Genomic DNA, 27,264 nt, shown 5'->3' with positions numbered 1-27,264 from the left:
CTGCTCTGCTGAAATTCATAAAAGGAAGCCTATGGTGAAGAGGAGAGTGAAAGCCTGGTCTCTGGAGACTGGTGATAGTTCCTTATTTCTTTTCTTCTCCCTCCCCCACCCCCTTTTTTCCTTAAATTTATTTATTTCCAGCTTTTTTCCTGCACCCACTAGAATGTTCAGTTGATATGTTAAATTACCAACACCTGATTTCCCAACCGATAGTGGGGGTTTTATTTTGGAAGTCTAGTTGAATGTATGGGCACAAAGAACCAGTATATCTAGTTTTCCTCAATAATGAGACTTCTTCATGTCTGGTGTGCATGTGAGAGAGTTTGGGGTTTTGCTTACTTGCCTAAACTGGGATGTAATGGAATCCCAGAGCTCTGGGTTATTTATGTGTGAGCTGTGGAAACTCTGTCCTAAAGCACTCCCCAGTCCTGTAGGTGCAGCATGGACATGTGGAAGACTACTTGATAAGCCTTCATGGAAATAGTAAATTCTATAGATTAAGCCCTCAGTACCTCAGCATAATTTACCAGGGTTTGTTTTTCTTTCTGGATTTACAGAGATATGAAAAATGCTGTAATTGGAAACAACAAACAAAAAGCCAACTTGATTGTTTTGGGAGCAGTTCCAAGGTATGTCCTTTGCTACTCTCCTTTTCACTGATTCACAACAGATCTGGAATAATGATCCTTAGATCACAGGCACTTTTTTGTTTTAACTTTGATTGTAGTTGACTGCATACTTTCTTTAATGTAACTGAGAGAGACTTGAAATGTTGAACTCGTGTATTACAGAACAAGCTGTTGAGTAATGCTTTTAGTTTAGAATTTCATAGAATTCTGTAAAGTAGTCTTGGTGATTTTTATTAAAGTTTTTTCAGCTCAGGAATGAAATCTGATTTCTGACATGGATATTAATGATGGATGAAAGTGGTTGTATCTTAATCCTGTTCTTTAGCCAATTGCCTGGTGAGTTCACAAGTGAAACTGTGTAAGGTTATGTTAAACAATAATTTAAAAATACTAAAAGCCATCTGAGATAATTTACTCATCTTTTCCACCTGCTTCAGTGGACTAAAAACCACTGATCATACTTTATTGCTGAATTACTGCTTCAGCTGATGTTAACATTTTTTGGATCCTGATTCCACTAGTACAAATTTAACAGGTAACATTAGCTACTGGATAGCTCAATACAGCTTTCATTTCACACCTCCTCCAGGCTTCTTTCACCCAACAATTTGCAGCAATGGAGAAGGAAAACATTGAGCACTGTACTAGTGCTAGGAGTATGAGACCCCCTGTGATCCATTTGCTTAAATGGCAACTAGATTCCAAACTGTCCTGCTTCAGAAAGCTTTTTCTGGCTTGTTAAAAATGCATTTTATTTGCAGGGAATATCTTCTTATTTACAGATTGAGTTTGTATCAAGGCTTGTCCTTAAAGTTCTCTAGGGATTAGCTGTGGGGAAACCCCCTCTACAAAACCTGCTGAATTATGTTCTGTTTTGACCAAATATAAACAGGTGAAGAGAAGACTTCACATGAGAGGAAAAGATCAAAGTGGACATTGTTGATTATGCAAAGTTTAAGAGATTTTTTTTCATTAACAGGCTGTAAGGAATTCTTGCAACTATTTTTGATTCTTGTGGTTCCCATTTTAAAGGTGACAGATCTCCAGCTTCCAAATCTAGAATCTGCCTGTTCTTAAGTTTTGTAGGACTTTGTGTTCTTTCAGTTATCCTGCTTTCTGCTGTTACTTGTTCTGTGCCCAGTAATGAAAATCCAGAAGTTCTGTGGTTTTTTTTCCTGTTGTTAATGCCTTCTGGCTGTCAAAGTAAATCATATTGTTAATCTATAACTGCAAATAAATGACTGGATTTGGAAAATCTTAAGGCTAAACTATCATGCCTGTCCTCACTGCAGTACAAGTTATCTTGAAATGGAAGGAATTCTAATGCCAAGGCTTTTCAGACTGGAGGTGTAAATGATGGTAAATTGGCTGGGTTATTGTGAGAAAAGACCGTTCTCACTGGCTAAAAATTAAGTGGCATCATCTACCCCCAAGTATGTTTCTGAAAGCGTGTTGCAGTCAGGCTTAGATTATAGATTAGGGAACTCCTTTTGTTGTTCTAACAAGGTAGGAATTCATTGGTGCTTTGGACACACTTTATAATTCGTGAAATGGCCTCTGAAGCCCTTAGAGTATGGGAACCTTTGGAATTCCAATCTGTAAAGTCAAACCTTTCCCTCAGTAAGAATAGGAGTGAGCGCGGTAGCGTTTTAAGTCTCTTCTGCAAAGTTAATGAGAACAGTTTTCTTTTCACAGTGTTAGATTTCAGTCTCCCAAGGGAAGTTGACTCTTTTCTGTAAATGGCATGGGGATTGTTAGAATTCTGCTGCTTTGTCCTGTAGCTCAACTTCTTGTTTACTTGTTTCTTGCTTCTCTCTTCTTCCCAAAGTATTTCTCCAGCAAGCTTTCAGAAGAGACCCTTTAGATCCAAAGAACCCCTTCAGATTTCTGTCACTTAGTGGAAAAGAAAACAGTTTGTTCAGATATTAGAACAGACTCATATGGGGTCTGGAAACAAGTCTAGGAAGTATCTTGTTGAAATTGGGTGAAATACTACTGGTAGGTATGAAGTAGCCCTATTTTAAAATAGCCGACTGCTGCTTGGTTGGAAAGAAATGCAAAGTCCTTTCAAGATCTCCATACAGGAAGAAAATGCCAGAAAAGTATGGCTGAATCTCATGTCATTTCTAGGCCAGTGGCCTAGAAAGAGGACTTAAGAATTGTTATGAACTGTACAGATGGCTACACAAACATAGTCCTGGATGTTAAGAATATAAATGCAACAGCCTGTATGTGGATTTTGTTTCTTAAGAAACTATTTTCTGTATTTCTTCCTTGCTACAGAGTAAGAGTAACAAGGAAGAAATACAGAATACTCCTTTACAGTCTCAGGAAACGCTGACCTTGGGCACCTCTGTCAGGACTGCAGAAATTCTACTTTTTGAAATTGTTAATTTTTTAGTAGCAATCCCAGAAAAGGAAATTTCTGAAGTTCAGGGTGAAAACAGGTGTTTTAATGCCCTGATATACCAAGTTCTTTCAGTGGCAAGACAAAAATAGCCTTGCCTAAAATGGTTTACTACTTGTATTGTCCTTCAGTTTTCTAGGGTTTTTCTTTTTCCCTTCTGCTCTACGTCAGAGCTAGCAGAGAATGAGGACGTCCATACTAATTGTTGCTGTGCTTGTTCACTTGGCAGTTTGTTTAAGAACAAATACTGCCACTCTTACACCTATCAACATACTCGGAAACCTCTTCAGAATACAAGATCAGTAATTGAAGCTTTTTCTCAGTTGCTCTTGCCTCTTAAATCTCAGGAAGATGATTGAGTCCTCAGCTCAAATGTAAATTGTTCTTTTTGAAGTGGTCTTGATAGGCCTCCTGACTTAATGAGACAACATTCATTTAGTAGCAGTTAGTCTGTAGTGCTGCTGGCTCCCAATCATCTGAATTGTAATTGAAGGCCCTTTCTGGTGGAGTTCATAATAAAGGCTAGAAATGTCACCATATTCATTGCCACTTAGTAACAGCTAAGGCATAGAGGAATACAGAAGGAACTACAGATTCTCACTGAAGTGGTTACCAGGACTACTCAGAAGTCTTTCCATTCTTTGACATTACTTCAGAAGCTAAGTAGTCTTTACCTCCCTGCTCTGTGGTACCTTGAGGTCTTCTTTGTAAGCTTTCCCATGAACTGCACATCAGCTACATTTTAAGGGCATTGAACTAGTGAGTAGGTTAAGTTCTGTTGTAGGCAAAAGTTACTGCTCTGCAGCTGTTTCCGAATTCTGCAGTGAATAGCCTAAAGCCTCTGGCTTATAGAGATGGAATTGGAACAGAAAAACATTCCATGAAATGAACATACAAGTTCTCGATAACTGTTTTGCAAGTCTGCGGTTTACTTTCTGGTAGCCTGAAAGAGATGGCATTCAGTGGTTGTAATACAGTCAACAGTTGGCTCTTTCAAGCTTGTGACATATTTCCTCTCTTCCTCTTCCTTCATCTGGTAGATGGCGGAGCGTAGAGAAGGCAGCATTAAGTTCCAGTCATCAGAACATAGCTTTGTCTTCCTGTACATCGTGGTGACCTGTTAAAGCTCTGACCTATACTATTATGTCAGAAGTGTTCGCTGAATCAAGTTATTGCTTATCTAATTATTACTGAGAGTTTAGTATTTAAAGTCTAATTCACTTCAGAGCGAGTTTCTCATTAAGAGCTTCCGTTATTCCTGTGCTCCAAAATGAATACAGAGTTTTTTTAAATCAAATCTTCAACTTAACCATCCAAGTCATTTAATAAAAACACTAAATCATTCTTGTCACTTACCAAAAACGATTTTCTAACTTCCAGCTGATTGTTCTCCAGAGTCTTAAGGCATAAAGTCAGTTGTTTGGAGCTGTAATGTGGTAGTGTACTTCTCCCCAAAGCTAAATGCCTGTCTCTAGGTAGGTGCACCTCAAAAACCTTTATACAGTTAATTTTCACCTTTTCCTAGGTGATCTATTAGGGATTCTGTTTAACTGTTGTTGTGGCTTTCATTTATTATTTATCTATCTATTTACTTACTTATTTGGCACACATTTTAAATGACATGTAGAACAGCTGATGAACTCTTACCTATTCCTTCTTTTGAAGTTTGAGTTCTGCAAAGCACGTGCAAGTATGCTACAAGGGTTGTGCGGTACTGAAAGCTAGTAAAAATGTTGAGGTTTTAACTTGTTTCTTGGGCCATGAACACATCAACATGGACATTCATGAAATGTGACATTTCAGTTTTTTGTTAAACATGATCAAATTCCTCCAGGCAGTGTTCTTTTAAAGTTTAACAAAAAATTAGACTGCTGCTTTGATAGCTGTGTAACCCACTAAGATGATGTCTATTAACTAGCAGGTTCTGTTAGATCCCAGTCTGTCAGCTAAGGAAAAGGATTTTATATAGGCTAATGTCTACATTAAACACAAGAAAAGTACCTGTAAGGAAAATCTTTGCGTCCAGTATTGGCTGGCAAATACTGGAAAACTTAAAACTGATGGGCTGGTAAGTAAGTAGAGGAAATTGCATATCTCTGATAGCATTTGAAATGTTTGTGTGTGTGTTACTTTTGTTTTGAGACTTAAAAAGAAAACTTAGGATGGATTTGCATAGCTCACAAGTATCCCAATCAATTATATGTTTAAATGGATGGTATTATAAATTCATACTGACCCATGCTATATTAGTACTTGATCCTGCATGGAGCTTAGCAGAAGAGCATCCTTACATATGGAATATTTTTATGCTGGGATGCTGACTGTTGTGAGATCAGTTGCAGGAGTGCAGGGTGAAAAACCACACTGTTGATTTCAGCTTTTCTTGGAGTTAGTCAGATACATGTCAGATAATGTTATTAGTTGAACAATTAATTTACTGTTTAAGCAGAAGATAAGCAAGAAGCTCCTTATGTTTGGGTATTTAGGAAAAAAGAGGCTTGTGCATATAGTAAGTACAATTTTAGTCTTAACACCAAGAAAGTATGTCTCTTAGTTTGTGTCCTGGAAAGCTTGTCTTCATGGCTGGCATACTGAGCCACATGCTCTAGCTGATCCTGCTTTGAGCAGTGGGTTGAACTAGATGACCTCCAAAGATCACTTCCAATCATCTATTCTTTGATTCTGTAATTTGATTTAATGAAGAATTGCCTTTATATGTCTAGTTTTTCCTTAGGGTTAGCTTTGAATTCAGGCACTTGCTCTAGAAGTTGTTTAAATTAGTGTCTTGTTATAATGCTACTCCTAAAGGACTGGCCACCCTTTAAGTTTAGGACTGCAAGTATCTGCTTGACAGAACATCTCCTGTACAGACAGAATGTGTTAGTATTTGCCTAGGAGTATTGCGCTCTAAAATCCATCTTTAGGAAAACTTTCCCATATGAATGAGGGTATGGTTTTAATGAAAGCTTTAATTTCTTAATTTATAACTTTATATGCCAAGATTATACATGAAAGATATATTTGTGCAAATATATGTTGTACTTGGTGTATGTGGTCATGCAAATTTCTTTTATTACTGTCTTGTTAGGATTAGACATAGCAGTATTGAACCTAGTGCTATCCCAAAATGGTTTTAAACTGATTGTCTAAACCACCTTTGGAGGTATGCACTGCTCCATGGACCTGATGCTGAACTTCAGTAAAGAAGGAACAGCACAGTAGTGGATCAGGAGTGAACTTGCATAGATCTGGCATGACTTTTTGTTCTTTGTACCTGGGGCAGTAAAGCTGCTGAACTATTTCAAGGACTTTTATATGCCGGATAACCTGTCTTAATATGTGTGGTAGGATCTTTGTTTCTAACAGGAATGGATAGTGTTCAGAAATCAAGCTTGGAGGAACAAAAATGGCATAAATAAGTTAATCTCCAACAAATCTATGTTGATTTTGAATGTGAGATTTGGGTTTTCTAACTCTTTTTCCCTAGATTTTAAGTACTTACCAATAAAGGGATCAAAGTCTCTTTTTAGGGTAGTGAAACTGCAGTTTACAGAAGGCTAGGAATCTGCTAAGTTTCCCTTGGTCAATTGATACTGAAGGGAACAAACATGTTTTAAAACTGAAAACTAGTATTTCTAACAAAGAGTTGGTTTCATTGTCTAACAAAGCCATAGGCCTATCAGTAATTATTATATGAATTGTTTTGGCACAATATGTCTCTTAACTGCAGAGAAACATGTGTTGTGTATCATCTCTTCTCCAGAAGAGAGACCTGGTGTGCTTAGTGATAAAGGAAATAATTTTGCTCTTCTTAGCTTGTTATATCTTTTATAAATTAGTTTTGGGCAAGATTGTGTCCAAAGCCAGAAATACTAGGATCTACTCCAGTTCTGATCTCCAGCTTGCCTTCAAGTGTTTGGTACCTTTTCAACTTGGTCTGTTTCAGTGGGAAACCATTAGGATAACAGCATGGACATGAGATGGAGTTGGGTTTTTTTGCAGGTGGAGGTTTATTTCTTAGAGAAGTGTTGCCAAATATGCAACATGCTAGCACTTTGTTGTCCTGATGCTACCTTCCATTTCAAACATTATCTGCTGAGGTGATGATTTAGGTTCAGATGGGCCTTCAAGCTTCATGCCTGTGGTTTGAGCTTTTTCTTTGTTTTTGCTTTGGCGTGTGTCTTCTCTAAAATTAGTATTTCTGGAGTAATCTTGTCTCTCAGTGCTCAGTAGCAACTCCTTTCTTGTGAAAACTTCTGTTGGTGGAAGTGCAGCTTTTGTGCATCTCCTCTTTCTGTTGCCTTGGGATTAGGACACTGTTCCACTAATGAAGATGCCTTTGGTGACTCTGACCAAGGCAGTGTTAAGTAAAGGTGCAGGTGAAAAGCCAAGTTGATTTCACAGTGATCTGTCCAGACTTCTTGGATATTCTTCTGAGGACAAGGCACCATTGTTTTCCTGACATCTTGTCCTATTCTTGGCTGCACTTGACTTTAAAATTGGATTTTTTTGGTGTCATGGACTCCGTAAGGTAGGGATCTGCACCCAAAACTAGTGGTTTGTGTGTTTACATGAAGGAGCTTCATCTGCATTGCTGATAAAAGGCTTCCTTTTGCTCTAGAGTGGTGAAAGACTTGGAGAGCAGAGGCCTTAATAGGCCTCCTGTGGTTGTCCTTGCTTTTTTCTTCAAAGCAAGTGAGAGCTTGTTTACATAATTACACGTCTCTTTGTGAGGAATAACCCTCACCATGAGGGTTATATATAACTGGAGCAAGGTATTCTAATTCAGCTATGAAGTACATGTGAGTCAAGGCAAATATTTGCAGTCAGCAGAATTGGATTAGAGCTGGTTTTGTTTAAAAGCTGTGCAGCCCTCTATCGCTTAAGTGCCTATTCTGTTAGCAAAATGAAGTTGTTAATATAAACTCTAGTTCTAATGGCACCTTTTAAAGTGTCGTTTGGGTTTTTTTTGTTTTGTTTTGGTTTTTTGGGGGGTGGTGTTTTTGTTTGTTTGTTTGGTTGTTTGTTAGTTTGTTTTTTAAGAACTTCAAGTTTCAGGTTTAAAATCCTCATGTAAAAGGTAGCTTTAGAATATCTCGTGGTATCTGTTCCTAAGGAGCTGTAAGAATCAAATATGTAAAAAAGAGTTCAAAAACATATTCTTGACATCCTCTTTCATGTGCAGGGTGGTGGTACCAGAGTGGAAGTGTAGAATAGCCAGGAGAATTTCAAAATGCAGCTGAATGGGAAGTCAAAACATAAGTTATTTTATGCTTTAAAATTGCCTAGCATTCTCAGACAAAAGCCTTTTAAAATGGGTTTATCTAAATGAACAGTAGTTTTTCAGATGGTGGTCATAGGCTGGCTGATTCACTGATGTTTTAAGACAGAATATTTCCATGCAGTAACTTCTAGAAGACTTAGAATAAAGTTTGCATGTTGGTGGTTTATAAAGGTAAATGGAATGAATAGTTCAATGATGAACTTACAAGACATCAGTCTTGAGCAGAGTGGTAGGATGCTTGAAGCAAGACTGGATGAAGATGTTGCTTTATATAGTGCCTATTATAAAGCTTGTATCATCTCAAAAACAGTCTTACTTTGGTGAAGGCAGCTGATGTAGTAAAATATTTGAGCCTGTGACACGCTTTAAAATAATACTAAATTGAGTCAGTGTAATTTGCTGTAAGTTAAAAAGCTTTGAGTGTTGTTAGTGTAAATTTAAGCTCAGTTGGGCTTCAGGGGCTGTGTGTTGGTCTCATATTCTAGTATAAATGGCTGCGAAGAAAGAATGTATTTAGTTTTTGCTAAATGGCATCTAGAGTTCTCTTGAAGGTAGAAATAGAGTAATTTAGCTCATACGGACAGTGTTAATGCACTTGTATGTGAGGGTTTTTTTATCTAGTAACAGAAAGGAGGAGTTGCACTGTATCAACTTCATTCTCCTCCAAGTTACTCTAAAAGTGTGTGCATGTGAACAACTTCAGAGAGCTGGTAGCACCTTGGGGTGCAGAGTGTTACCTGCTGAATGAAAACATTCATGTTATAAAAAGGTGAATCAGACTGCAAGAGCTCAGTGGAGAGTAGCAAGAGTTATTTTCTGATGAAATTGATCATTAGAGAGGTGAGGAAAAATTTGATAGTAGTCCTTATTTACTCTTACATACTGTTTTGTTTCTTTTTTAATTCAGACAGCTTTACTTCAGACTGAGTTTACAGCTCAGTAGATATTGTAGTGCTCCAACACTGAATTTAGTTAAGTGAAGAAAAATAAGATTAAGCATTAGAATAAATTACTGGAGCTGTAAGATGAGACTCCTTGTCTTGTTCCTAAAGGAAAAAGAGTTCTTTGCAACTGACTTCCCTACTGCTTGCACCACTGCAGTACTGTAGAAGTAGAAGGGTGTTTTTCTCTCTCATCCATATGAAGAGGGGACTGTTAGTGTTACTGTTTCCTTTACAGATGTTTAAGTAGTCAGAACATTTTCAATAGTATAGCTCAAGACTGAGTCCTGCCATTAATTTTCTTAACTTGGCTTCTTTTTTAAATGATAGGTACTATTTGCTTTGTATGAAATTCTTCAGAAGCCGTTTGCTTTGTAGGTTGGTAGTAGAGTTAACCCAAGTCTCTTGGCTCCTACTTCTGGAGATTTTTGAATTAAGTTGTCGCTTCTGGAAGTGAGAATGTGACATCTCAGTTTGGGATACGTTTGTTTGACTAACAGTCATAAAAAGTGCTCATATTTTTGAGTCCTAATATGTAAGAATCCACAACATCGTTTTGTCAGTTCAGGTATTTTACAGAAATTATTCTGTGTACTTTTAAAATGATACTTAGTTCTTGCTTTGGAAAATTCTGTGGCCAGTGGTTGCTTTCTGTTACACTGTTTGAAAAGCAATTCTTAAAATGCATTGAAAGGAGCAGTTTTAATAAAGTCTGTGCATTGTCCTATCTTGTTTGACCTATTCTTATACTTCACAGTTTGTGATCAATACTGGGACTTCCCATGTGTTTGGAGGTCAACCTCTGTATGTATTAACTCCTTATTCAGTATTCTGTAAGCTAACACAAAATAATATGCCTCAGTTGTACTTTCATCTGTTTATCCTTCTCATGTTACCATTGTATATTTTTCAGGCCTTTTGGCAGTGGACTAAAAGACAAGCATCTTCCAGGGTAGAGTAAGAAGAAATCATGATCATTGCAGCACATAGTGCATTCATTTGTTTTGTGGAGGGACTAGTAATAAATATTCAGATAATTGTGATTTGAATTACAGCTCTTATTTATTAATATACTTTGATATAAGGCATCATAAGATTCTTGGTACTGTAACTTGGAACTGTCACCCTGAGCTCTTTTTCTACATGCCTGATTATGGGGCTTGATGAAATGCTGAGTTTCATCTCCTTCGCAGGTGTTTTAAGAACTGCAGAGATTTTTGTGACAACTTGTGAGTGGGATGGAATGTCAAAGAGTAAATTTCTGTTATTTTTAGCTAACTGTGAGGTCTGTGTTCACACTGGATTGATGAGGTCTAAATCTTATGAGTCTGTCTTACAGTGCACAGCATGGATGCACCACATCTGTCTCAATCTTTAAAAGAAAGGCAGATCTGAACTGTTTATCTTTCTTGCCAAGCCACAGTAGTTCCCATTTGTTCAGCAACTACATTCCTTAAAAGTTTTCTACTTTACCTAGAATACTGTGTACTTTTCCAAGATGAATCCCAGTTAGTTGTTCAGAATACATCATGCCTCCAGCTGACCTTATTTTTGGTTTCTAAGCATAGTTGTTCATGGAGTTAATTGAAGAATCTCTCTGGATGGATTTACTGTCCTGCCTCATTTAGATACAATTGCCTGGATACCATTACTGACATCTGAGAAAGAGGCCTTAATCAGTTAATTGCTTTTAGAATTGCAGGGACAAATGGAAGAAATTGTATTATATGTAAATAGTAGAGGAAAATATCATAGGAAAGCCTTCTAGAAGATTGCAAAAGTCCAAATATTGCGTTTTAAACTACTTAGCCTCAAACACTGGATTAATGTTAATGAAGATGTTGCAAGATCTTTCCATTAACTTTATTTCATTTTGTTTCTCATTGTAATGAGCTTTACTGTGGGATCACAGTCTGAAAACTGAGTCAACAAGAACATGAGTACCTTTTCGCTATTCTGTAATACCTGTTCTTTTGATTCTTCCTGAAGTGCTCAGGCTCTACAAAAATGAGCTATGGTGGTTCTGGCAGAGCCTTGTTCCAGTATTTCTGCAGGTTTGGTAGAAGTCTGGCTTGATTAGGGGGTCATGTGGGAGGTAAGTGATCCAGGTTAAGCAGGGGCATCATGTTCTTAAAAATGTGGACAAGGAACAATTACCTTAGTAATATGTTTTAAATTTCAAAAATCCAAATGGTGACCTTCCCTTTTATCCCCTGCGTGAACACGACATTTTCCTACTTTATCATTTTAATATTGACATCGGAGGAGTGAATTACAAACATCTTTGCTGAATTTGTCGATGTTAGACCCTTGGAAACAACAGACCAGTCCAGGATGTACGTTAGTATGCTATCCCTGTGTTCCTTTTGACAATAGAAGGATGTGGTCTTTGTCTTTAATGTTTAACAGTAGTTTATTAATGGATAGTTTCATCTTTATCAATTATATGGGTTCTTTTCACTCAACTTTTTATAATTTTACAGTTATATGGATATCTAGCTCAGTGGAAAACATAATCTGAAACACAAGTGTATTTTGAAGATATAGAAAAGATATTATTAATAGTTCCAGAATGTATTGTATGTAAAATCTGAACTTAAATTTTCATCTTCACTAATTATAAGGCTTAGTTAAGTATTTCTATTTTAAGCACACAGACTATAGATTATACTTGGCGTATTTCATTTTCACTCTTTAACATTAACATAGCTGCAACATCTGTTCCAAGTGCAGAGTGTTAACAGGAAAGAAAATAGCAATTAATTTTTTTGGAAGAGAACAACCTTCAGAATTTTAGGGTGCTTTTGGACTTTCCAAAAATCCCTTTAAAAAAAGAAAAAAAAAAAAGAAAATAGTTTTAGGACGTGGTATTGAGGTGCTGGAGCATGCCCAAAGGAGGGCAGTGAAGCTGGTGCAGGCTTTAGAACATGTCGTATGAGGAGCACCTGAGAGAACTGGGATTGGTTTAGTCTGAGGATGAGGAGGCTCAGGGGGATCTTATTGCTCTCTACAACTACCTGAAAAGAGGTTGTGGTGAGGTGGAGGTCAGTCTCTTCTCCCAAGTAACAAGTGATAGAACAAGAGGAAATGGCCTCAAGTTGTGCCAGGGGAGGTTTAGACTGAACAATGTCTTTACTGAAAGGTTTATTAAGCATTGGAACAGGCTGCCCAGGGAAGTGGTGGAGTCACCACCCCTGATGGTATTTAAAAAACACAGTTTAGTGATGGACTTGGTAGTGCTGGGTTAACAGTTCAACTCGAAGATCTTAAATATTTGTCTTTTCCAACTTAAATAATTCTATGATTCTATGACTGAACGTTTCTGCATAAGAGGAAGAGGTTATTTATTGAAGTCCCTAATAACCAGAATTGTTATTGGTGTGATCTGCACAGGGAAGATGCACCTTGGAGCAGGTTTCCAGGACTTCATAGATCTCAGCAGACAGAGAAAGCATAGTGAAAAGAGTAGGAATCAAGTGTGCCTTAAGTTGTAATAAAATTATGATAATCACACACAGTATCAGTTAAAATAATTGTAAAAAGAAACTTTTTTAAAAACTTAAACCGTAACTTTTAATATCCTGCTTACACCTGAAGCTAAATAATTTTAGTAACAGTCTTAAACCTTTTTATTTTTTACTCCTCATGCAGAGATGAAAGACTGTATGTATGCTGTTGCTGATTTCTGTTCTTCACTGGTATGGGTGGTTGTCAGTATGTTTTCTAAATTGCTGTCTCTTTAAAGTCAAATCTTTCAGCTTGCTTTTTAAATATTGGGGGGGAAGTTTAAATTTTACTGTGAAGTAAAGTGATACAGATTATAGAAGATCCATAACTGTTTCTAGGAGTAGAGTTAGGAATAGAACTTGGGAAGTGTTCTGTAGCATTAGCTTACAAAACGTGTGTGTGTAAGTTAAAAGGGTCAAGAAATGTCAAGTGTTTGGTGTTAAAACAGCTGTACATGTTACTCCAGTAACTGAGTTTCTCTTCTGATCTGTTCGTGGTAATTCTTGTCAAATTATTTTTTACATTAATGGATTTTTCGTGATAATTGGCAAATGTCACTCCGAGTTAGAGAAGTAGGTGAGATTGCAATTTCCATATAGCTCAGTGTCCAGAAAAAAATCTAACACCTTTTCAAGGATGAATTCTAGCCAGTGTATTTGTACATGATCAAAGAAGTTTCTGCTTCCTGTCTATCCTTAACAAAACCAGCTGCCTATGAAGAAGTAATAGTAATGCAGGGTAATTCTGTCCCATTTGGATTAGAAATGGTATGCTTTTTTCCTTTGTGATGATTTTGCATAACATTGATTATGTATTTTACTGCTTTTGTAGCCTTTCAAAAGCAGCACTGATCTTTACCCTGACCATCATGCACTTGATACCTCAGAGGATACATACCAGAACTTGTAGCTTTAGAAACATGTAATTTAATTGCTGTAATTTTTGTTCCTTTTCCGGAAGGTGATTATATAGGTACGGTAAATTGTGAGTTTGTACAAATAACGTGTGAACAACTGATAATCTGAGCCTTCTTTACATACCTTGCTTGGTCAGTATTAAAGGGGCCTATGGTACAATGAAGAACAGCAGATCAGCTCCACTGAGCCACGTGGCCACTCGGGGCCAAAGTGTCTCAGGGTCATTATGTCAACAAGAAATGAGAAGAAATACACAAATGAAAAGATAATATCCATGCATTATGAAATCAATGTAAATTAGTCAGGAATCGATTTCTACAAAAAAATTAGATTTCTAAATATCAGGAATAAGTGGTCTTTCAGATAAAACAGATGGGCAGGGACAAAGAGCCTGGATGCCTTTGGTAAGTTTTTTGGAAGAAGTGGATTAAAGAAAACAGCAATGATTCTGGAAATCTATGCCAGTCTGATCCTTTGAATCTGAAGAAAATTGAAAGGAGAAAAGATACCTGTGTGTTTGGGATTGCTTGCATCTCACGCATTGATTTTGTGCCGTATTTCAACTGTTTTGGTTTGTTCAGGAAGAAACCGTATTTCATCTTCACAGTATGTTTTCATGTTTTGGAGCTTTTTTCCACCATGAGATCAAAAAGGGTACATGTATGCTTTGAGTGAAACTAGCGTACCTCTTCTTCCTGGCTGCTGTCAAACCTGTGTTTAACAAAGCAGATTTGCAATCACAAAATTTTTCATCCAAATAAATTCTTAAGGAATAGTGGGGGATTATTTTGCTGTTCTTCTCCAAGAGTTTGGGAAATTGTCTGCTGCCTGGGCTAGACTGAATTTTTTATGTAATGAATGTGCTGCTTATAGGTATTGAGGAGACCTTTGATCTCATGGCTTTCTTCTAGTGGCATGCCATAGTGATGTCTGTGGCCTTTTACTTTAGGTTTCAAATGTGGTGGAAGCAATTTCTGCCTTGCAGTGGGAAACACTTGGGATGTGTGTTAAAGATATTCTTCTCTGTTATTGCCTGTTGTGGGGCTGCTTGCACTTCCCTTGGTTGGCCTTTTCCAGTCCCTTGTAAATAAATTGCATTTTGGTATTGTGTTTCTGGTTACTTTTTCCTTTGCCCTTTGATTTAGGAAGTCAGTTTTTCGGGTATTTTGTTCATGGATCTGTCTACCGCAGTAACTACTACTCTCCCCTTCATCAGTGGCTCCTTTTTGCTCCTAGAGAAGGCTTCAGTATGTTGCCTGGCTTTACAGGAGACCTTTTGAAACTAGATAGGGTAGCGTGTTACTAGAATGAGAATATTTCTATTTTAGCTCAGTGAATCTAGAAAAGTGACTGTGTATGTTGCATATATGGAGAGAACTGTATCTCTGTGTCCACTTAAATCATCTTACCTGTTTCAGTTTCGTTCAAACTTGTATGTAATGTGGGAGCCCCTAGTTAAACAGTTTTCATCTTCAGTTTATAAGCCATGTGAATCTTCAAGTGATTATCTTCCATGCTGATGCAAAGTAGAAATCTGGTCACTCTTTGTATGGCTCACATTTAGACTGAAAGTGATTGGGGACTTCTGCTTGATTCAGGTGCTACTCATGTAATCTGAAGTATGTTCAAAGGGGCTTCTACCTATCTTGATGCTGTATGAGGAACCCAAATTGTTTGAGACCCAAGGTATGAATTTGGCAAGGCGTGTTTTAAACTTGAAGTGATCCTGTTTAGCTACAATTCAGCTGCCTCCCTGCACATGAAACTTTTCTGTGCTTTCTTTGTGTTCCTATATGATCATTCCTCAGTGTCCAAAACTCAGATTTCTCTCAGCCACCATGCTTGTGCTTAATGATGGCATTTATTTTGCAACCGTGACCCAGAAGGAATCACTGCCAGAGATAATCATCACACTAGCGGTAATAATGTCACTAGGTGTTAGGGGAGATTCATGAGGTTCCCTTTCCCGTTGACGTCAAACTGCAGACTCATTTCCTTTAATTGAAATTTGGGGTCTTCCTGGTATCCTGAAAGACTTCATCCCGGATATCAGTACTGTGACACTGCATTTTTTAGAAAAGCCAGACCCACCAGTGTGGTATCTTTGTACCATAATAGCAAGTAAAACCTGTGTAGGAGCACACAGTGTAAAAAGGTTCTCATGACTAAAGTGTTCATCTTGCTGTTTAGTTCAGCCTTCATCTTCTTTACGTAGCAGGATTCATATTACTTTTTTTTTTTTACTAGACATAGAAGTTCTTTTTAATCTGAATTTTACTCTAAAAATAATTCTATTTCCAGGTTGCTGTATTTGCTTCAGCAAGAAACCTCCAGCACAGAACTGAGAACAGAATGCGCAGTGGTCCTTGGAAGCCTCGCAATGGGTACAGAGAATAATGTCAAATCCCTACTAGACTGCCATATTATCCCAGCCTTATTGCAAGGTACTTTTCCCTTAATGGATCTATGTTAATAAATGTTCCTAAAGTACTCAAATAAACGAAGATAATGAAGCTGAATAGTAGGTTTTGTCTGTATTTGTAGGATTGCTGTCGCCAGATTTGAAGTTTATTGAAGCTTGCCTGCGATGTCTCCGTACTATTTTCATCAGTCCTGTAACTCCAGAGGATCTATTATATACAGTAAGTTGTAAGATGATTATCCTTTTAAAACCTATAAACCTGGTGGGAGTGAAAATCTTGCTGTCTGCAGTAGTAATGAGGACTTATTTGACCAACAGTGTTAGCATTTCTCACCTTTGTTTAAGACCTCTAGCTTGCCTAATGTTTGTAGCAATATATGATAGGAGATGGTCAGCAAGGTAGCACACCAAAATTTTCAGGCTTATGTGCAATCTTAACGAGTGAAAACTGTCTCTAAAAGGTATTTACAGATACCATTATCACAGCTATATTGGCAAAAGTTAGTTTCTGAAACTTAAAATGTTACCTGACACTATCTTCCCACTCCAGGTGTGAGGGTGCTTGCTTTGTTTTTGCAGTTTGTGTGGGAAAGATTCATCTTCAACATTTCTCTGCTTTTCGTTAACATATGTGTGATTTACATTAAACTGACAGGAATAGAGGAAATGTCCTCCACAGTTGCTCATATGAGCAGTTGAACTCATAATCTTAAGTTCACCTTGGAGTGTGTGAGCAATAGGGCTGTTGGTGCTGACCTTGTTAGGGTGACTGGGCAAAGCCAGTGATGTGGAGCCCTGTCTGAAGGTAGGGCTGTCTTTTAGCAGCTTGGACACAAAAGGCCTTGCTGAAACTCACTCACTATCTCGTAGTTGGAAGGAGATTTCTTCTTTTCCTTTCTCTTTTGTCCCAGTGTAAGAGAAGAAGAAAGCTGTGGCACGTGAACCGTATTAGCAATCTCTCTCTGTTAGGAAAAGAGTAGCATTGCAGCAGTGTGCTGGCTTGGATCTCAGTGAGCAGGTTCAACTTCTGAGGGTAATTGGAAGCCCACAGTGCTAACCACTCTAGTCCCACCGCTCAAAGGGATGACTGTTGCTTGCTGAGGAAGACTTGATGCTTACAGTGAGGGGCACAGATGGCCTCTGATTTCATACTTTCTCTGTGGTTCAGGTGTCTCTATCATTACTGGAGACAATTTTTGTGTATTAATAGTCCTCAACAGATTATCCTCATGATTTTGTCTAGTGGTTATGTAGTACTGTAATGGCTTTGTTCTCTATTTCTTTTCTAATTATTTACATTTTCATTGCAGAAATAGGTGTGTAAACTTGTTTTCTATGGACTCAGTTTTACCATACACCTATTCTGAATTTTGTCTGCTAGGTAGTCCATCTCATGAAGTCCTCCTGCAGCTCTTCACAGCTTACCCTTGTATTTAGTATGTGTAGATAATCAGCCAGATTTGTCCTCTGCTGTGCATTGCCTTTTTCCAGTTGTTTTTTGATTGCTCAGCAAGGAAGCCCTCAGTGCAGATTGAATGTATGACCACTGAAGGCACCTCTTATGGGCGATCTGAGAATTTCCTCTTTGTTTCTCAGTTCCTTCCATTATGCTTGCAGATTCCCGCAAGTTGGCCTTGGAGACTTTATAATTGCAGGGGCATCTTCCTGCTTTCGGCATTCAAAGTCAGGCTTAAAATGGTTGGCTCCATTACAATCCATATCTCTTCCTGGGACTCAGTGCTTAATGAGACTGTTAATTCCTCCCTATTTGGAGGAGAGATTTGGTATCTTGAAGGGAGAGGAAGTGAAAGAGCATGTACAGAAATGTGGAAGAACCACTGGTAGCATATAAATTACCACTAACATTGTGGGAACAATATGCCTAAGATAATGGATTTTCTGTTTCACCCTTTGCATTTCCCTGCTGCATAGCAGTGACATCAGAACTCTGCTACTCCATTATTCAGGCAAATGTGATGTCCCTTAATTAATCATAACTATAGGAAATGATCATCTGGTGAGGGTGCCCGTGTTTTAATTTCAACTGTAATACCCATTTTCCAGTATCCCATTCCATTTGGACACCTGAACGTTAAGTATTTTATGGTTGTGCTTAAGGTCCTATTTCTGTGTGTTAGCTACTTTTTTGCTTCTCATGTGGGAATACCCAAACTCGTGCTTTAAAGAGTAATGAATGAAGATCCCTTCAAAAGCAAAGGTGCTTTTCCTGTTTCTTGGAAGGTAAGAAACTGCTGCAAACTGTGTTTCACAAGGCAGCATTTGAGAAGATGTCTTTGCAATTAAAGAAGTAATTATGGGCCTAATCAAGAATTGAGGGCAGACACTCCACTTTCCCCACATTAAGAAGAACTTAGACCAACATTTTCATCCTTGTAGTTGCAACTTTTTCAATAAGCCAGATGAGATAATCAGTGATTTCCCTGCAGACTTCAGGTCTTGCACCTTGCATTTTGAAGCTCCTTTTTTTAACTGTTACTGCCTCTGAATCCTGAGGTGTCTCTTTTCTCTGCCCGCTCCCTTCCTGACGTCTTGATTGTTTTGTCTAAGATGCATTTTACCACTGATAAGCTTCTTAGCATGTATATATGTATTCTGTGTTGAACAGTACTGTGACTTATCTTCAGCTGCCAGAAGATGCATAAGATGACAAGAATCTGGTTTAATGGGTTCAAAGTGTTAAACCACTGAGGAATCCTGGGTACATTGTCAGCTTGTTTTGCTGTAACTCAAAGGAGACACCTGGAAGTCTTGGGACCTGCTGTGACTTTGTACCATGGCTTTTTTGACAACAAGGTTGGCCTGTTAGCTGGTTCTGTTTGGTTTCTCATGGAAATTTGTTGTTCTGCTTGGCATATGCCCTAAACCCAATACCCACTTCATTTATACACCACTGCAGGCTTACCTCTGTCGGGGGAGTCAAGAGTCACCCCGTTTAGGTTGTGACCATCAGTGCTATTACAACATACTTGTGGATTTAGTGTTCCGAATTGCCTAGCAACCAAACCAATTCTCTGCAGGCCTTCTGGTTCCGAAGTTGCAAAGAAACCAGAGAAATAGATGTGTTTGTATATATGCCATGTGTAAAGGTAGATCAGATGGAGCTGCTGTTGGCCAGGCCATAAGAATACTGCTTAGGATAGTTTGTCCCTTGCTTTTTCTGTGCACATAAGTGTGCAATGGATGGTGGACCTTGAAGAACTCCAGGACATCTCTCTATAGGATGTTGAAATGGCAAATGAGGCTGTTGCATATTGATCCTTCCAAGTTATTGAGAAACAAGCAGTAGAAACAAGTTGTTTTTATTCTCAGTGTGTTTCTTGGCCCTGTTGTCCTATTGTTTTCTGTGGAGAATAAGAAGGCTGGATTGCTGGCAGCAAAGCTTTCTAAAATAAGCTATTATATTATATTATGTTTTATATATGTATATGAAAGAGAGACATTTATTTTGCTAATATAAGAAAGTGTGGTTGGAAACTTCCTAAGTAATTGGGAAATAAAACTTGTCATAAACAGCTGTGTATCTCTGAAGCTGTAATCGTTAAAACAGGCTGGTGCTACTTTAATTACTGTAAAAGCAGCTGAGGAGCATGAAGATTTTGCTCTAATTTTAATCCACTTCTCCCTCGTCAGAGGGTTGCAATTCATCATTCTGCAGGTAAAACAAAGAGTATGACTTGCTTGTATAGGGAGAATACAGCATAAGTTCTTTGTGAAGGAAGACTCATACAGTCTTTCAACTCTTCTGTCCAACACGCTTTCTCTTATGGAAGTAATTTAGTTAACCACCATTCCAAACTAAAATGACCAGTATTTCTTTTAATACCACTTCAGTTGCTGCCATTTTACCAGGATGTAAAAGTAACTAAAAGCTTTAAAATTTCGTGATACACCACAAAGCTTAAGTAACCAGATGTGTTTTTAGAAGGGAACTAATGATTTTCTTTTGCTGATATATTTGGAATTAGTGTCACACATACTAATAGCACCTATTGTGTATGTTTGACTTAAACTCAGTCAGTGAATCGTGATTCAGTTAGAAAGTGAGTCCCACAGAATTTATGGTGAGCCATAGATTGTGCAGTCTGGTACCTTGTTCCCCTCCCTGCTTTTTTCTACTTGGACATGAAGAGGTAAGTAAAACACACTTGTACTGAGAAAAAACTAACACAACTCCTGAAGTAATTACTTTCAGTAACTATATTTGCAGTCAGTATGTTTTTGGAGTCCCCCCCATTCTTTCATTGTTTTCTTATGAAGTAAAGAATCTGGAGACAAATCCAGTTTAATATCTAACTTGCATTGATGTTTTATGTTTTACATGAGGACTTAGCTCAGAACCGTCACTTGTGCCTTGAAGTCTCTCCTGTGTCTCTCCTGTACTATTTTAACTGTCTTGCCCTGTGCCCATGCAAATGGATGGGAGAACATTGAATGCAGAATTGAGTACTCTTCCTAAGTAGCAAACTGTGAAGAAACTATGTTGAAATACAGTGTTAATACCTTTTTCTTTTCTCACTTGTTTCCAGGATGCTACAGTTATCTCCCACCTCATGGCACTGCTCAGTAGGTCTCGATATACACAAGAATACATATGTCAGATCTTCTCACATTGCTGCAAAGTAAGAAAGAGAATAAATATTCTTTATGCAACTTGTGTTTCTGGCATATAAGAAGCTGTGGAAGATGATACTGCCTTTTGTGGCAGGAACATTAGGGCAGTAATGACTGAACAGTTCCTGCTCTGGATTTGCTGATGGATTCATTGGGGTTCACATAGTTAAATGAAATATGTGAATAAGTGGGTTTTTTTTCTTGTGTGTGTGTTTATACCTTTGGCTTCTAAATGAAGTCAACAGTGTGGGCAAGTATCAGTCCTCACTGTTGTCAGTGTAAGTTTTTGAAGGCTGTAGGTTGAGAGGAAGGAAAATGCTCTTAGTTGAGTTCTACCAGTTACAGGTTTCTCCAGATACATGTGCATTCCAGCTATATAATGCAAAGCTCTTGGTATGGTAAACTAACTTAAAAACAGCAGTAAGCTCACTCCAGACACAGAGGGTTTTGTCTCTTCTCCCTTCTCCCCCACCATGTTTCTATACACCACTACTTTTTGTATTGCATTTCTTTGGTAGCTACTGTACCCATGGGTTATACAGTAACTGTATCAAAATAATTCAGTGTAGGAAATCAGACTTATACAGCATCTTTCCCTTTTAGAAACAGTTTAAAAGATCATACATTGTATTTATCTCTCAGACTAACAAATGAAAACAGTCCAAAATTTATGAATTTTTAAGGATTTGCCTCAAATTTCTTTCTTCCTTATCACTTACAATGAGTCTTCTGGAACTCTGAATTATTCCTTCATTAAAAATATTTTTTTCTCTACCTTCACTATTCTTTATGTACAGCCATCCAATTGCACTCTTTTTGAAAGACTGGAAACTGTAGTTAGTGTGACTACACTAATTAGACATTTTTCCCAATGTCTCGTCTCAATCTCCCCTGTCAGTTTAAAGCCATTCTCCTTTGTCCTGTCACTCCATGCAGTTGTCAAATGCCCCTCTCCAGATTTCTTGTCATCCCCTTTAGGCACTGGGAGCTGCTCTAAGGTCTCTCCTTAAGGAGCCTTCTCTTCTTCAGGCTGAACCAGCCCACCTCTCTCAGCCTGGCTCTAGAGCAGAGCTGCTCCAGCCCTCGCAGCTTCTCCGTGGCCTTCTCTGGACTTGCTCCAACAGCTCCACGTCCCTCTTGTTGCCCCAGAGCTGGACACAGGACCGCAGGGGGGGTCTCCCCAGAGCACAGTAGAGGGGGAGAATCCCTGCCCTCCACCTGCTGCTCATGCTGCTGGGCGTGCAGCCCAGGACATGGGTTGTTTCTGGGCTTCAAGCACACACTGATGCGTAATGGTGAGCTTCTCGTCAACCAACACCCCAAAGTCCTTCTCCTCAGGGCTGCTCCATCCAGTCTCTGTCCAGCCTGTGTTTGCGCTTAGGATTGCCCTGACCCACATGCAGGACCTTGCGCTTAGGATTGCCCTGACCCACGTGCATGACCTTGCACTTGGCCTTGTTGAACTTCATGAGGTTTGCATTGTCCCACCTCTCCATCCTGTCCAGGTCCTTCTGGACCCCATTCCTTCCTTCCAGCATGTTGACAACACCACACAGCTCTTGGTATCATCAGCAAACTTGCTGGGGGTGCATCAGTCTCACTGTCCATGTCGCTGACAAAGATGTTAAATGGTGCTGGTCCCAGTACTGACCTCTGAGGAACACCGCTCGTCACTGGTCTCTGCTGGGACATTGAGCCATTGACTGCAGCTCTCTGAGCACGACCATCCAGCCAAAAAGAAATTGGTATTTTAAGAAGAAAAATGCACCATTGAGGCATCTCCTGCTTAAGCCCTTGAAAGTCTCCTTAGTAGACCGAGTAGCTGGAACAGGTGAAAAATAGGGCCATGTTGGCTTACAAGAAAAATAACACAGGACTGCTTATAGGGTGGTATAGAAATCAGTTTATACAATCCAGGAGTTAGCTCTGTAACAATATAAACCCTGTTTTGTATTGTTGGCTGCGTGAGAAATGCTGAGTAACTACATATAATCAATACAACATGAAAAACAGTTATTGTCATCTTTTTCCAAATGAGTTACTTCCTTGTAGCAGTCACTTGACAGGACTAGAGTAAAGAAGGTCTTATGAGCTCACTGTATTCACTCAGGTTTTTAATGCCGCCTCCTCCACCCCTCAGGTATCTCTTGAACAAATTTTACAGTGAATGTTACAAATTTTTGGGAAGAGAAGGATAATTGTGTGAACACCTAGAAACATGAATGCACAAGAGAAGAGTATTAGAAAATAGTTGCATTTACAGAATAAACATTAGCTGCATAGCAAAAACAAATATTTGAGGTTGAGTAAACAGATCATCACAAATGGTAAATTGGTCAAGAACTCATTTCTCTTGCCCAGTCTAATGCAGCTGTTCAGCAAACACCTGAAATGGCCTCTTTCATTTTTGTTTGGTTCTTGGGTTTCAGGTCTGATTATCAAGGTCAATTACTGTATTTTCATAGTATTATAGAATCAACTAGGTTGGAAAAGACCTTTAAGATCATCAAGTCCAACCATTACTCATAACAAAATACATCTAATACAGTGAAGCAGAATTTGCAGGGGATTTTCTGATTTATATGGATAAGCAAAGTATATTCTTATAATTTGAAGAAGAAAACTGAAATACTGAAAGTTTCAATATTTACTACATTTTTAATGAAGACTTCAACTTCCCCCCAAATTGCCATGAGTGAAAGAACCTTTCTAACTTTTTCCAGAACTAGTTTACTGTAATCTTTAGTATTTAGGTAAGGCTTAGCATATATTATAAGCGGTATTGATGTTTTCATTTCTCTTTTTCCTCATCTTAGTACATTTATTCATTAAACTAATAGTGATGTATCATAGCTTCTGCCCTCCTTTTTCCTGCATACTGTTCTCTGCTTACATCTTGTGCATCCATTTTTTATTCTTCCTTGCCAGAATCTTGTTTGGTTGGGCTTCTCAGGTTTCTTTCTTTCTTGCCTGCTCAAATTTCCCTGGAGAAGCTCAGACCTGTTTTCTTGAGCTAGGAAATCCTTAATTCAGGTTCCTAGCGTATTGCTGCTGTTTTCTGCTTTTAGTGCTTACTTTTATAGCTTCTCACTGCACTTTAATTAAAATTAACTAATGGAAAACATTGACCCTGGAGAAGAGTCATCCTAAGCGAGGGAAAGTGTTGATTTACTGGGGGAGCAGATGAAGTTCTTAACATACAGAGCCAGGATTCTATCAACATATAAGCAAATAAAAAAATTAGGTTGATGTACACAGTATGCTAAAATACAAGTCAGAATTTACTTTTTAAGGTTCTCTCTATTGCAGTTGATTTGTTTTCAGAGAAAGTGATGTGGGTAGGAAAGCTTTGCTATTTTAATGGTCAAATTAAAAAGATAAGGCACACATTGGGAAATGTTGTCATCTGAGTTATTTGAAAAGAGTTCTGGAACTTATATTTGAATGTGGTGACACCTCTGCATGAGTAGTAATTTCACCACCAGTTGAAAATTAAAATCTTATGTCTGGGAAAGATCCAGGATACAGCCTGTAATCAAAGCAGCTTCCTCCCAGCCCCATTCTGAGAATGTTTTCTTATATGATCTTAGGCTTGATGCTGGACCCCTGAACCAAGGTACATTTGCATTTAGATATACGCTTTTAAAATTTCATTGATGGAATTAATTGTTACGTTGTTCTATCCTACTGCTTTCTTGAAAATTTTATGGTGGAAAGTCATGCAAGAAGTGTAATTTCCATTCCTGAAATATTATGTCATTCAATCATATTTGGAGTAAAAGATGACTGTAATAGGACTGGCTCCTGGAACTCTGTTGGTATACGCAAAAAGATGTAAAAATGAAAGGTCTTGCTATTAAATTGGTGCCTGAGCTGCTTGGAAATGATACATAATATTCTCAAGTTTTCACATTTGTATTTGAAGCTGTCCCTATTTGTGAGTTAGTGCTCAACCTGGTTGTGCGTTAAAAGAAGCTGGATTGGTGTGTGCAAACACACTGCGTACAGCTTAGGTATTTTCTTGTTCATCTGGTTACGCAAATGAGAATACACCCAAGTGTCACTTCTGTACATGCGTTTGTCCTGTTTGCACAGAATTTACTGTCTACATCTCATTGAAAAGTCACTAATACTTGTGAATTACTAAAACTGTGTAGGTCAGTATGATTTCTTTTACTTTAATTTCATTCTTTTTTTTCACGTATTTTAATATCTGTTCTTCAGCTTCAACACTGGCATAGCTGCGGCTTTAAATCATTGCCTCAGCCACTTCTGTGTGCCAATGTAAGTTGTTTTCCTACTTCAACCATGCTGTTTTAATTGCATTTTTTGGTAGAAAGCTCTTGGTGGCAGTAGCAGCTGAAGCATCTCTTAAAGCACCAGATATGTTACATCTGAAGTAATTTTATGCTTTTTTTTTCCTTAGAGGTAAGGGATGTTCTAAAAATGTTCTTTTGACTATAAGAGGAATCTGATGTCAGCTGGTTTTCAAATGTGAAAATAAAGCACCACTCATGCCTACTAGGGTGTTTAGATGTGCACATAAACTCAGCTGGGTTTGAACAAAAGATCAAGGAGTGAAGATACTTTCTTCACTTGCACATTAGTCAAGAAAATGCATCAAGGTATGATTAATGCTGTGATGTTCTAAAAGCTGGTTTTAAACTGCGTGTAGCTCGTGCTTAATGTAAAGATGACTAGAGTCATGAAGCTACTTCCGAAAAGATGTTTATTAGTCACAGATCAGATTTCACAAGAGACTGTTGAGGGTTGCAGGCCCTGCTGAGATTTCGTGTTGGTTTTTCCAACCTCATCAAGCTTTGTCATACTACAGAAGTTCCGAGATCTTTCTACTGCAAAGTTCAGTATCTGTTGAACTCCAGATGCTTTTCCAATCTTGGAAAAATATTGATGTATTGGCCACTGCCAGGGTAGATCTTGAAGACAATAAATGGGTGGTGGCTGACTACGTTTATGGGTAAATATGTTTGAAACTAAAATAATCCGTGGGAGGAAAATGTAAATCTGTTCTCAAAGCACTACCACATTCAGGAAACAGTTTCAGAATTAATTCCTTCATTTCTGAAGTTATAATTGTTGAAAATGCTTAATATTACCAGTGAAGATGTTAGTAACTGGGATAATTGGTACTATTTTTAGAGAAAATCAGGAGCTTTCAATTGTTTCCAATATAAAGAGTAGAAACATAAGTACTCTATTTTTATAAAGTTTTCTGTAACTAAAGTTTTTGCAGTTGTGAAAACTAATTTCATTGCCTATTGAAGAAAAGAGTGGAAATGATTACTGGAAAAGAACAAATGCTGTTGTAGTTGTTCATTTAAAAATAAAAAGTTAGTATGTCAGCTGATTACAAAGTAAATGTTAGTAAATCTACCTTTAATACTTAACAGTAAGTTGCAGATAGTGGAAACCTCTTACATGTTCTTTAAAGAAAGTAAATCATGTTGCATGTTTTCCTTTGAAGGGTCCAGATCACCAGACAATCTTATTTAACCATGGAGCTGTTCAGAATATCGCACATCTGTTAGTCTCCACCTCCTACAAAGTAAGACATTAAAATTATTCCATGTTTTATGTGTATTTAGGAAAAGAATCCAAATGAGGATTATAAAAACTATGTGTGTGCATATGAATCCTAAACAGGTATAATATGAATTTCAAGATTAACAGTTGTTTTTACTTGTATGGATTTCTAGCAAAACGAGACTGATTGGAGTGCTCTGTGAAGTTAAAACATCATTAATTAAAAGAGAGCTAGCTGTCATTGATCCAAAGGAGAACAGTCACTTGGCAACCCAATAAATATGGTCTAATTTGCTGAACAATAGTTGAGAAAAAGAAATTAAGCTGAAGAGAAACAAATATGAGCTGTCCTAAACAGAAGTCATGCTTGTGAAAGCATGGACGTGGAACGTGTGGAGGCCACCAGCTACCTGTGTTTTGTGCTCATTGAATTTCCTAAGTCTCAGCTCCATTCTCTGTTATGTTTTGCAAGTTCATCTTGGACTATCTGAAAGTACCGCCTCTGGGGTCAACTAGCTTTTTGAAGTCTAAGGCCAGAATTTCAAATCCTGAGCACAGCCTTAGGATTCTGCTGTAGATTGCTTAATAAAATGTTTGAGTGCATAAAATGCTTTCTGAGGCTCTTCTGTGTAGTTTGGGGTTTATCTGTATAGCAGATGTCTGCTATACAGATAATTTTGAAATCTATCTGAAGCCAATCCTATGATGTTACAGCAGTTGAACGTTCATGGACTTTCTTATGAATCTATCAGTTATTCCCCCCAAGTATGAATGTCGTAATTCTGAAAATAAGAAACACTTCAAAGTATCTGAATTTATCTTGAGTTATTTTTACTAAAATCTCTAATACAGTATACCTCGATGTTACCATGCCATTTTTATTTTGTTGAAAGTAGGCTGATTGCTGGTTAATTGAGGCTGGAGGAGATAATTGTGCTTGTTTATTTTGATCTCCTGCCTAATGCAGAACATTCCTGATAA

At 38.0% G+C, this 27,264-nt stretch overlaps 1 protein-coding gene across 1 annotated transcript in view; it reads left to right on the top strand.

The window, feature by feature from the left end:
* The window catches only part of ARMC8 (armadillo repeat containing 8), a gene marked incomplete at its 5' end in the record, with an annotated part of 66,491 nt that overhangs the window by 14,866 nt on the left and 24,361 nt on the right, over positions 1 to 27,264 (top strand). Inside the window, 5 exons of the mRNA XM_010015993.1 lie at positions 558 to 629; positions 15,987 to 16,129; positions 16,230 to 16,327; positions 20,655 to 20,747; positions 26,225 to 26,305. Coding sequence (XP_010014295.1) covers positions 558 to 629; positions 15,987 to 16,129; positions 16,230 to 16,327; positions 20,655 to 20,747; positions 26,225 to 26,305 — 487 coding nt within the window. The remainder of the gene's footprint in view (positions 1 to 557; positions 630 to 15,986; positions 16,130 to 16,229; positions 16,328 to 20,654; positions 20,748 to 26,224; positions 26,306 to 27,264) is intronic.

This window comes from Nestor notabilis, unplaced genomic scaffold (genome assembly GCF_000696875.1).
Source record: "Nestor notabilis isolate BGI_N333 unplaced genomic scaffold, ASM69687v1 scaffold16136, whole genome shotgun sequence".
Taxonomy (NCBI): domain Eukaryota; kingdom Metazoa; phylum Chordata; class Aves; order Psittaciformes; family Psittacidae; genus Nestor; species Nestor notabilis.
Note: the sequence above shows the minus strand (reverse complement) of the source record. Positions and strands in the feature narration are given on the sequence as shown.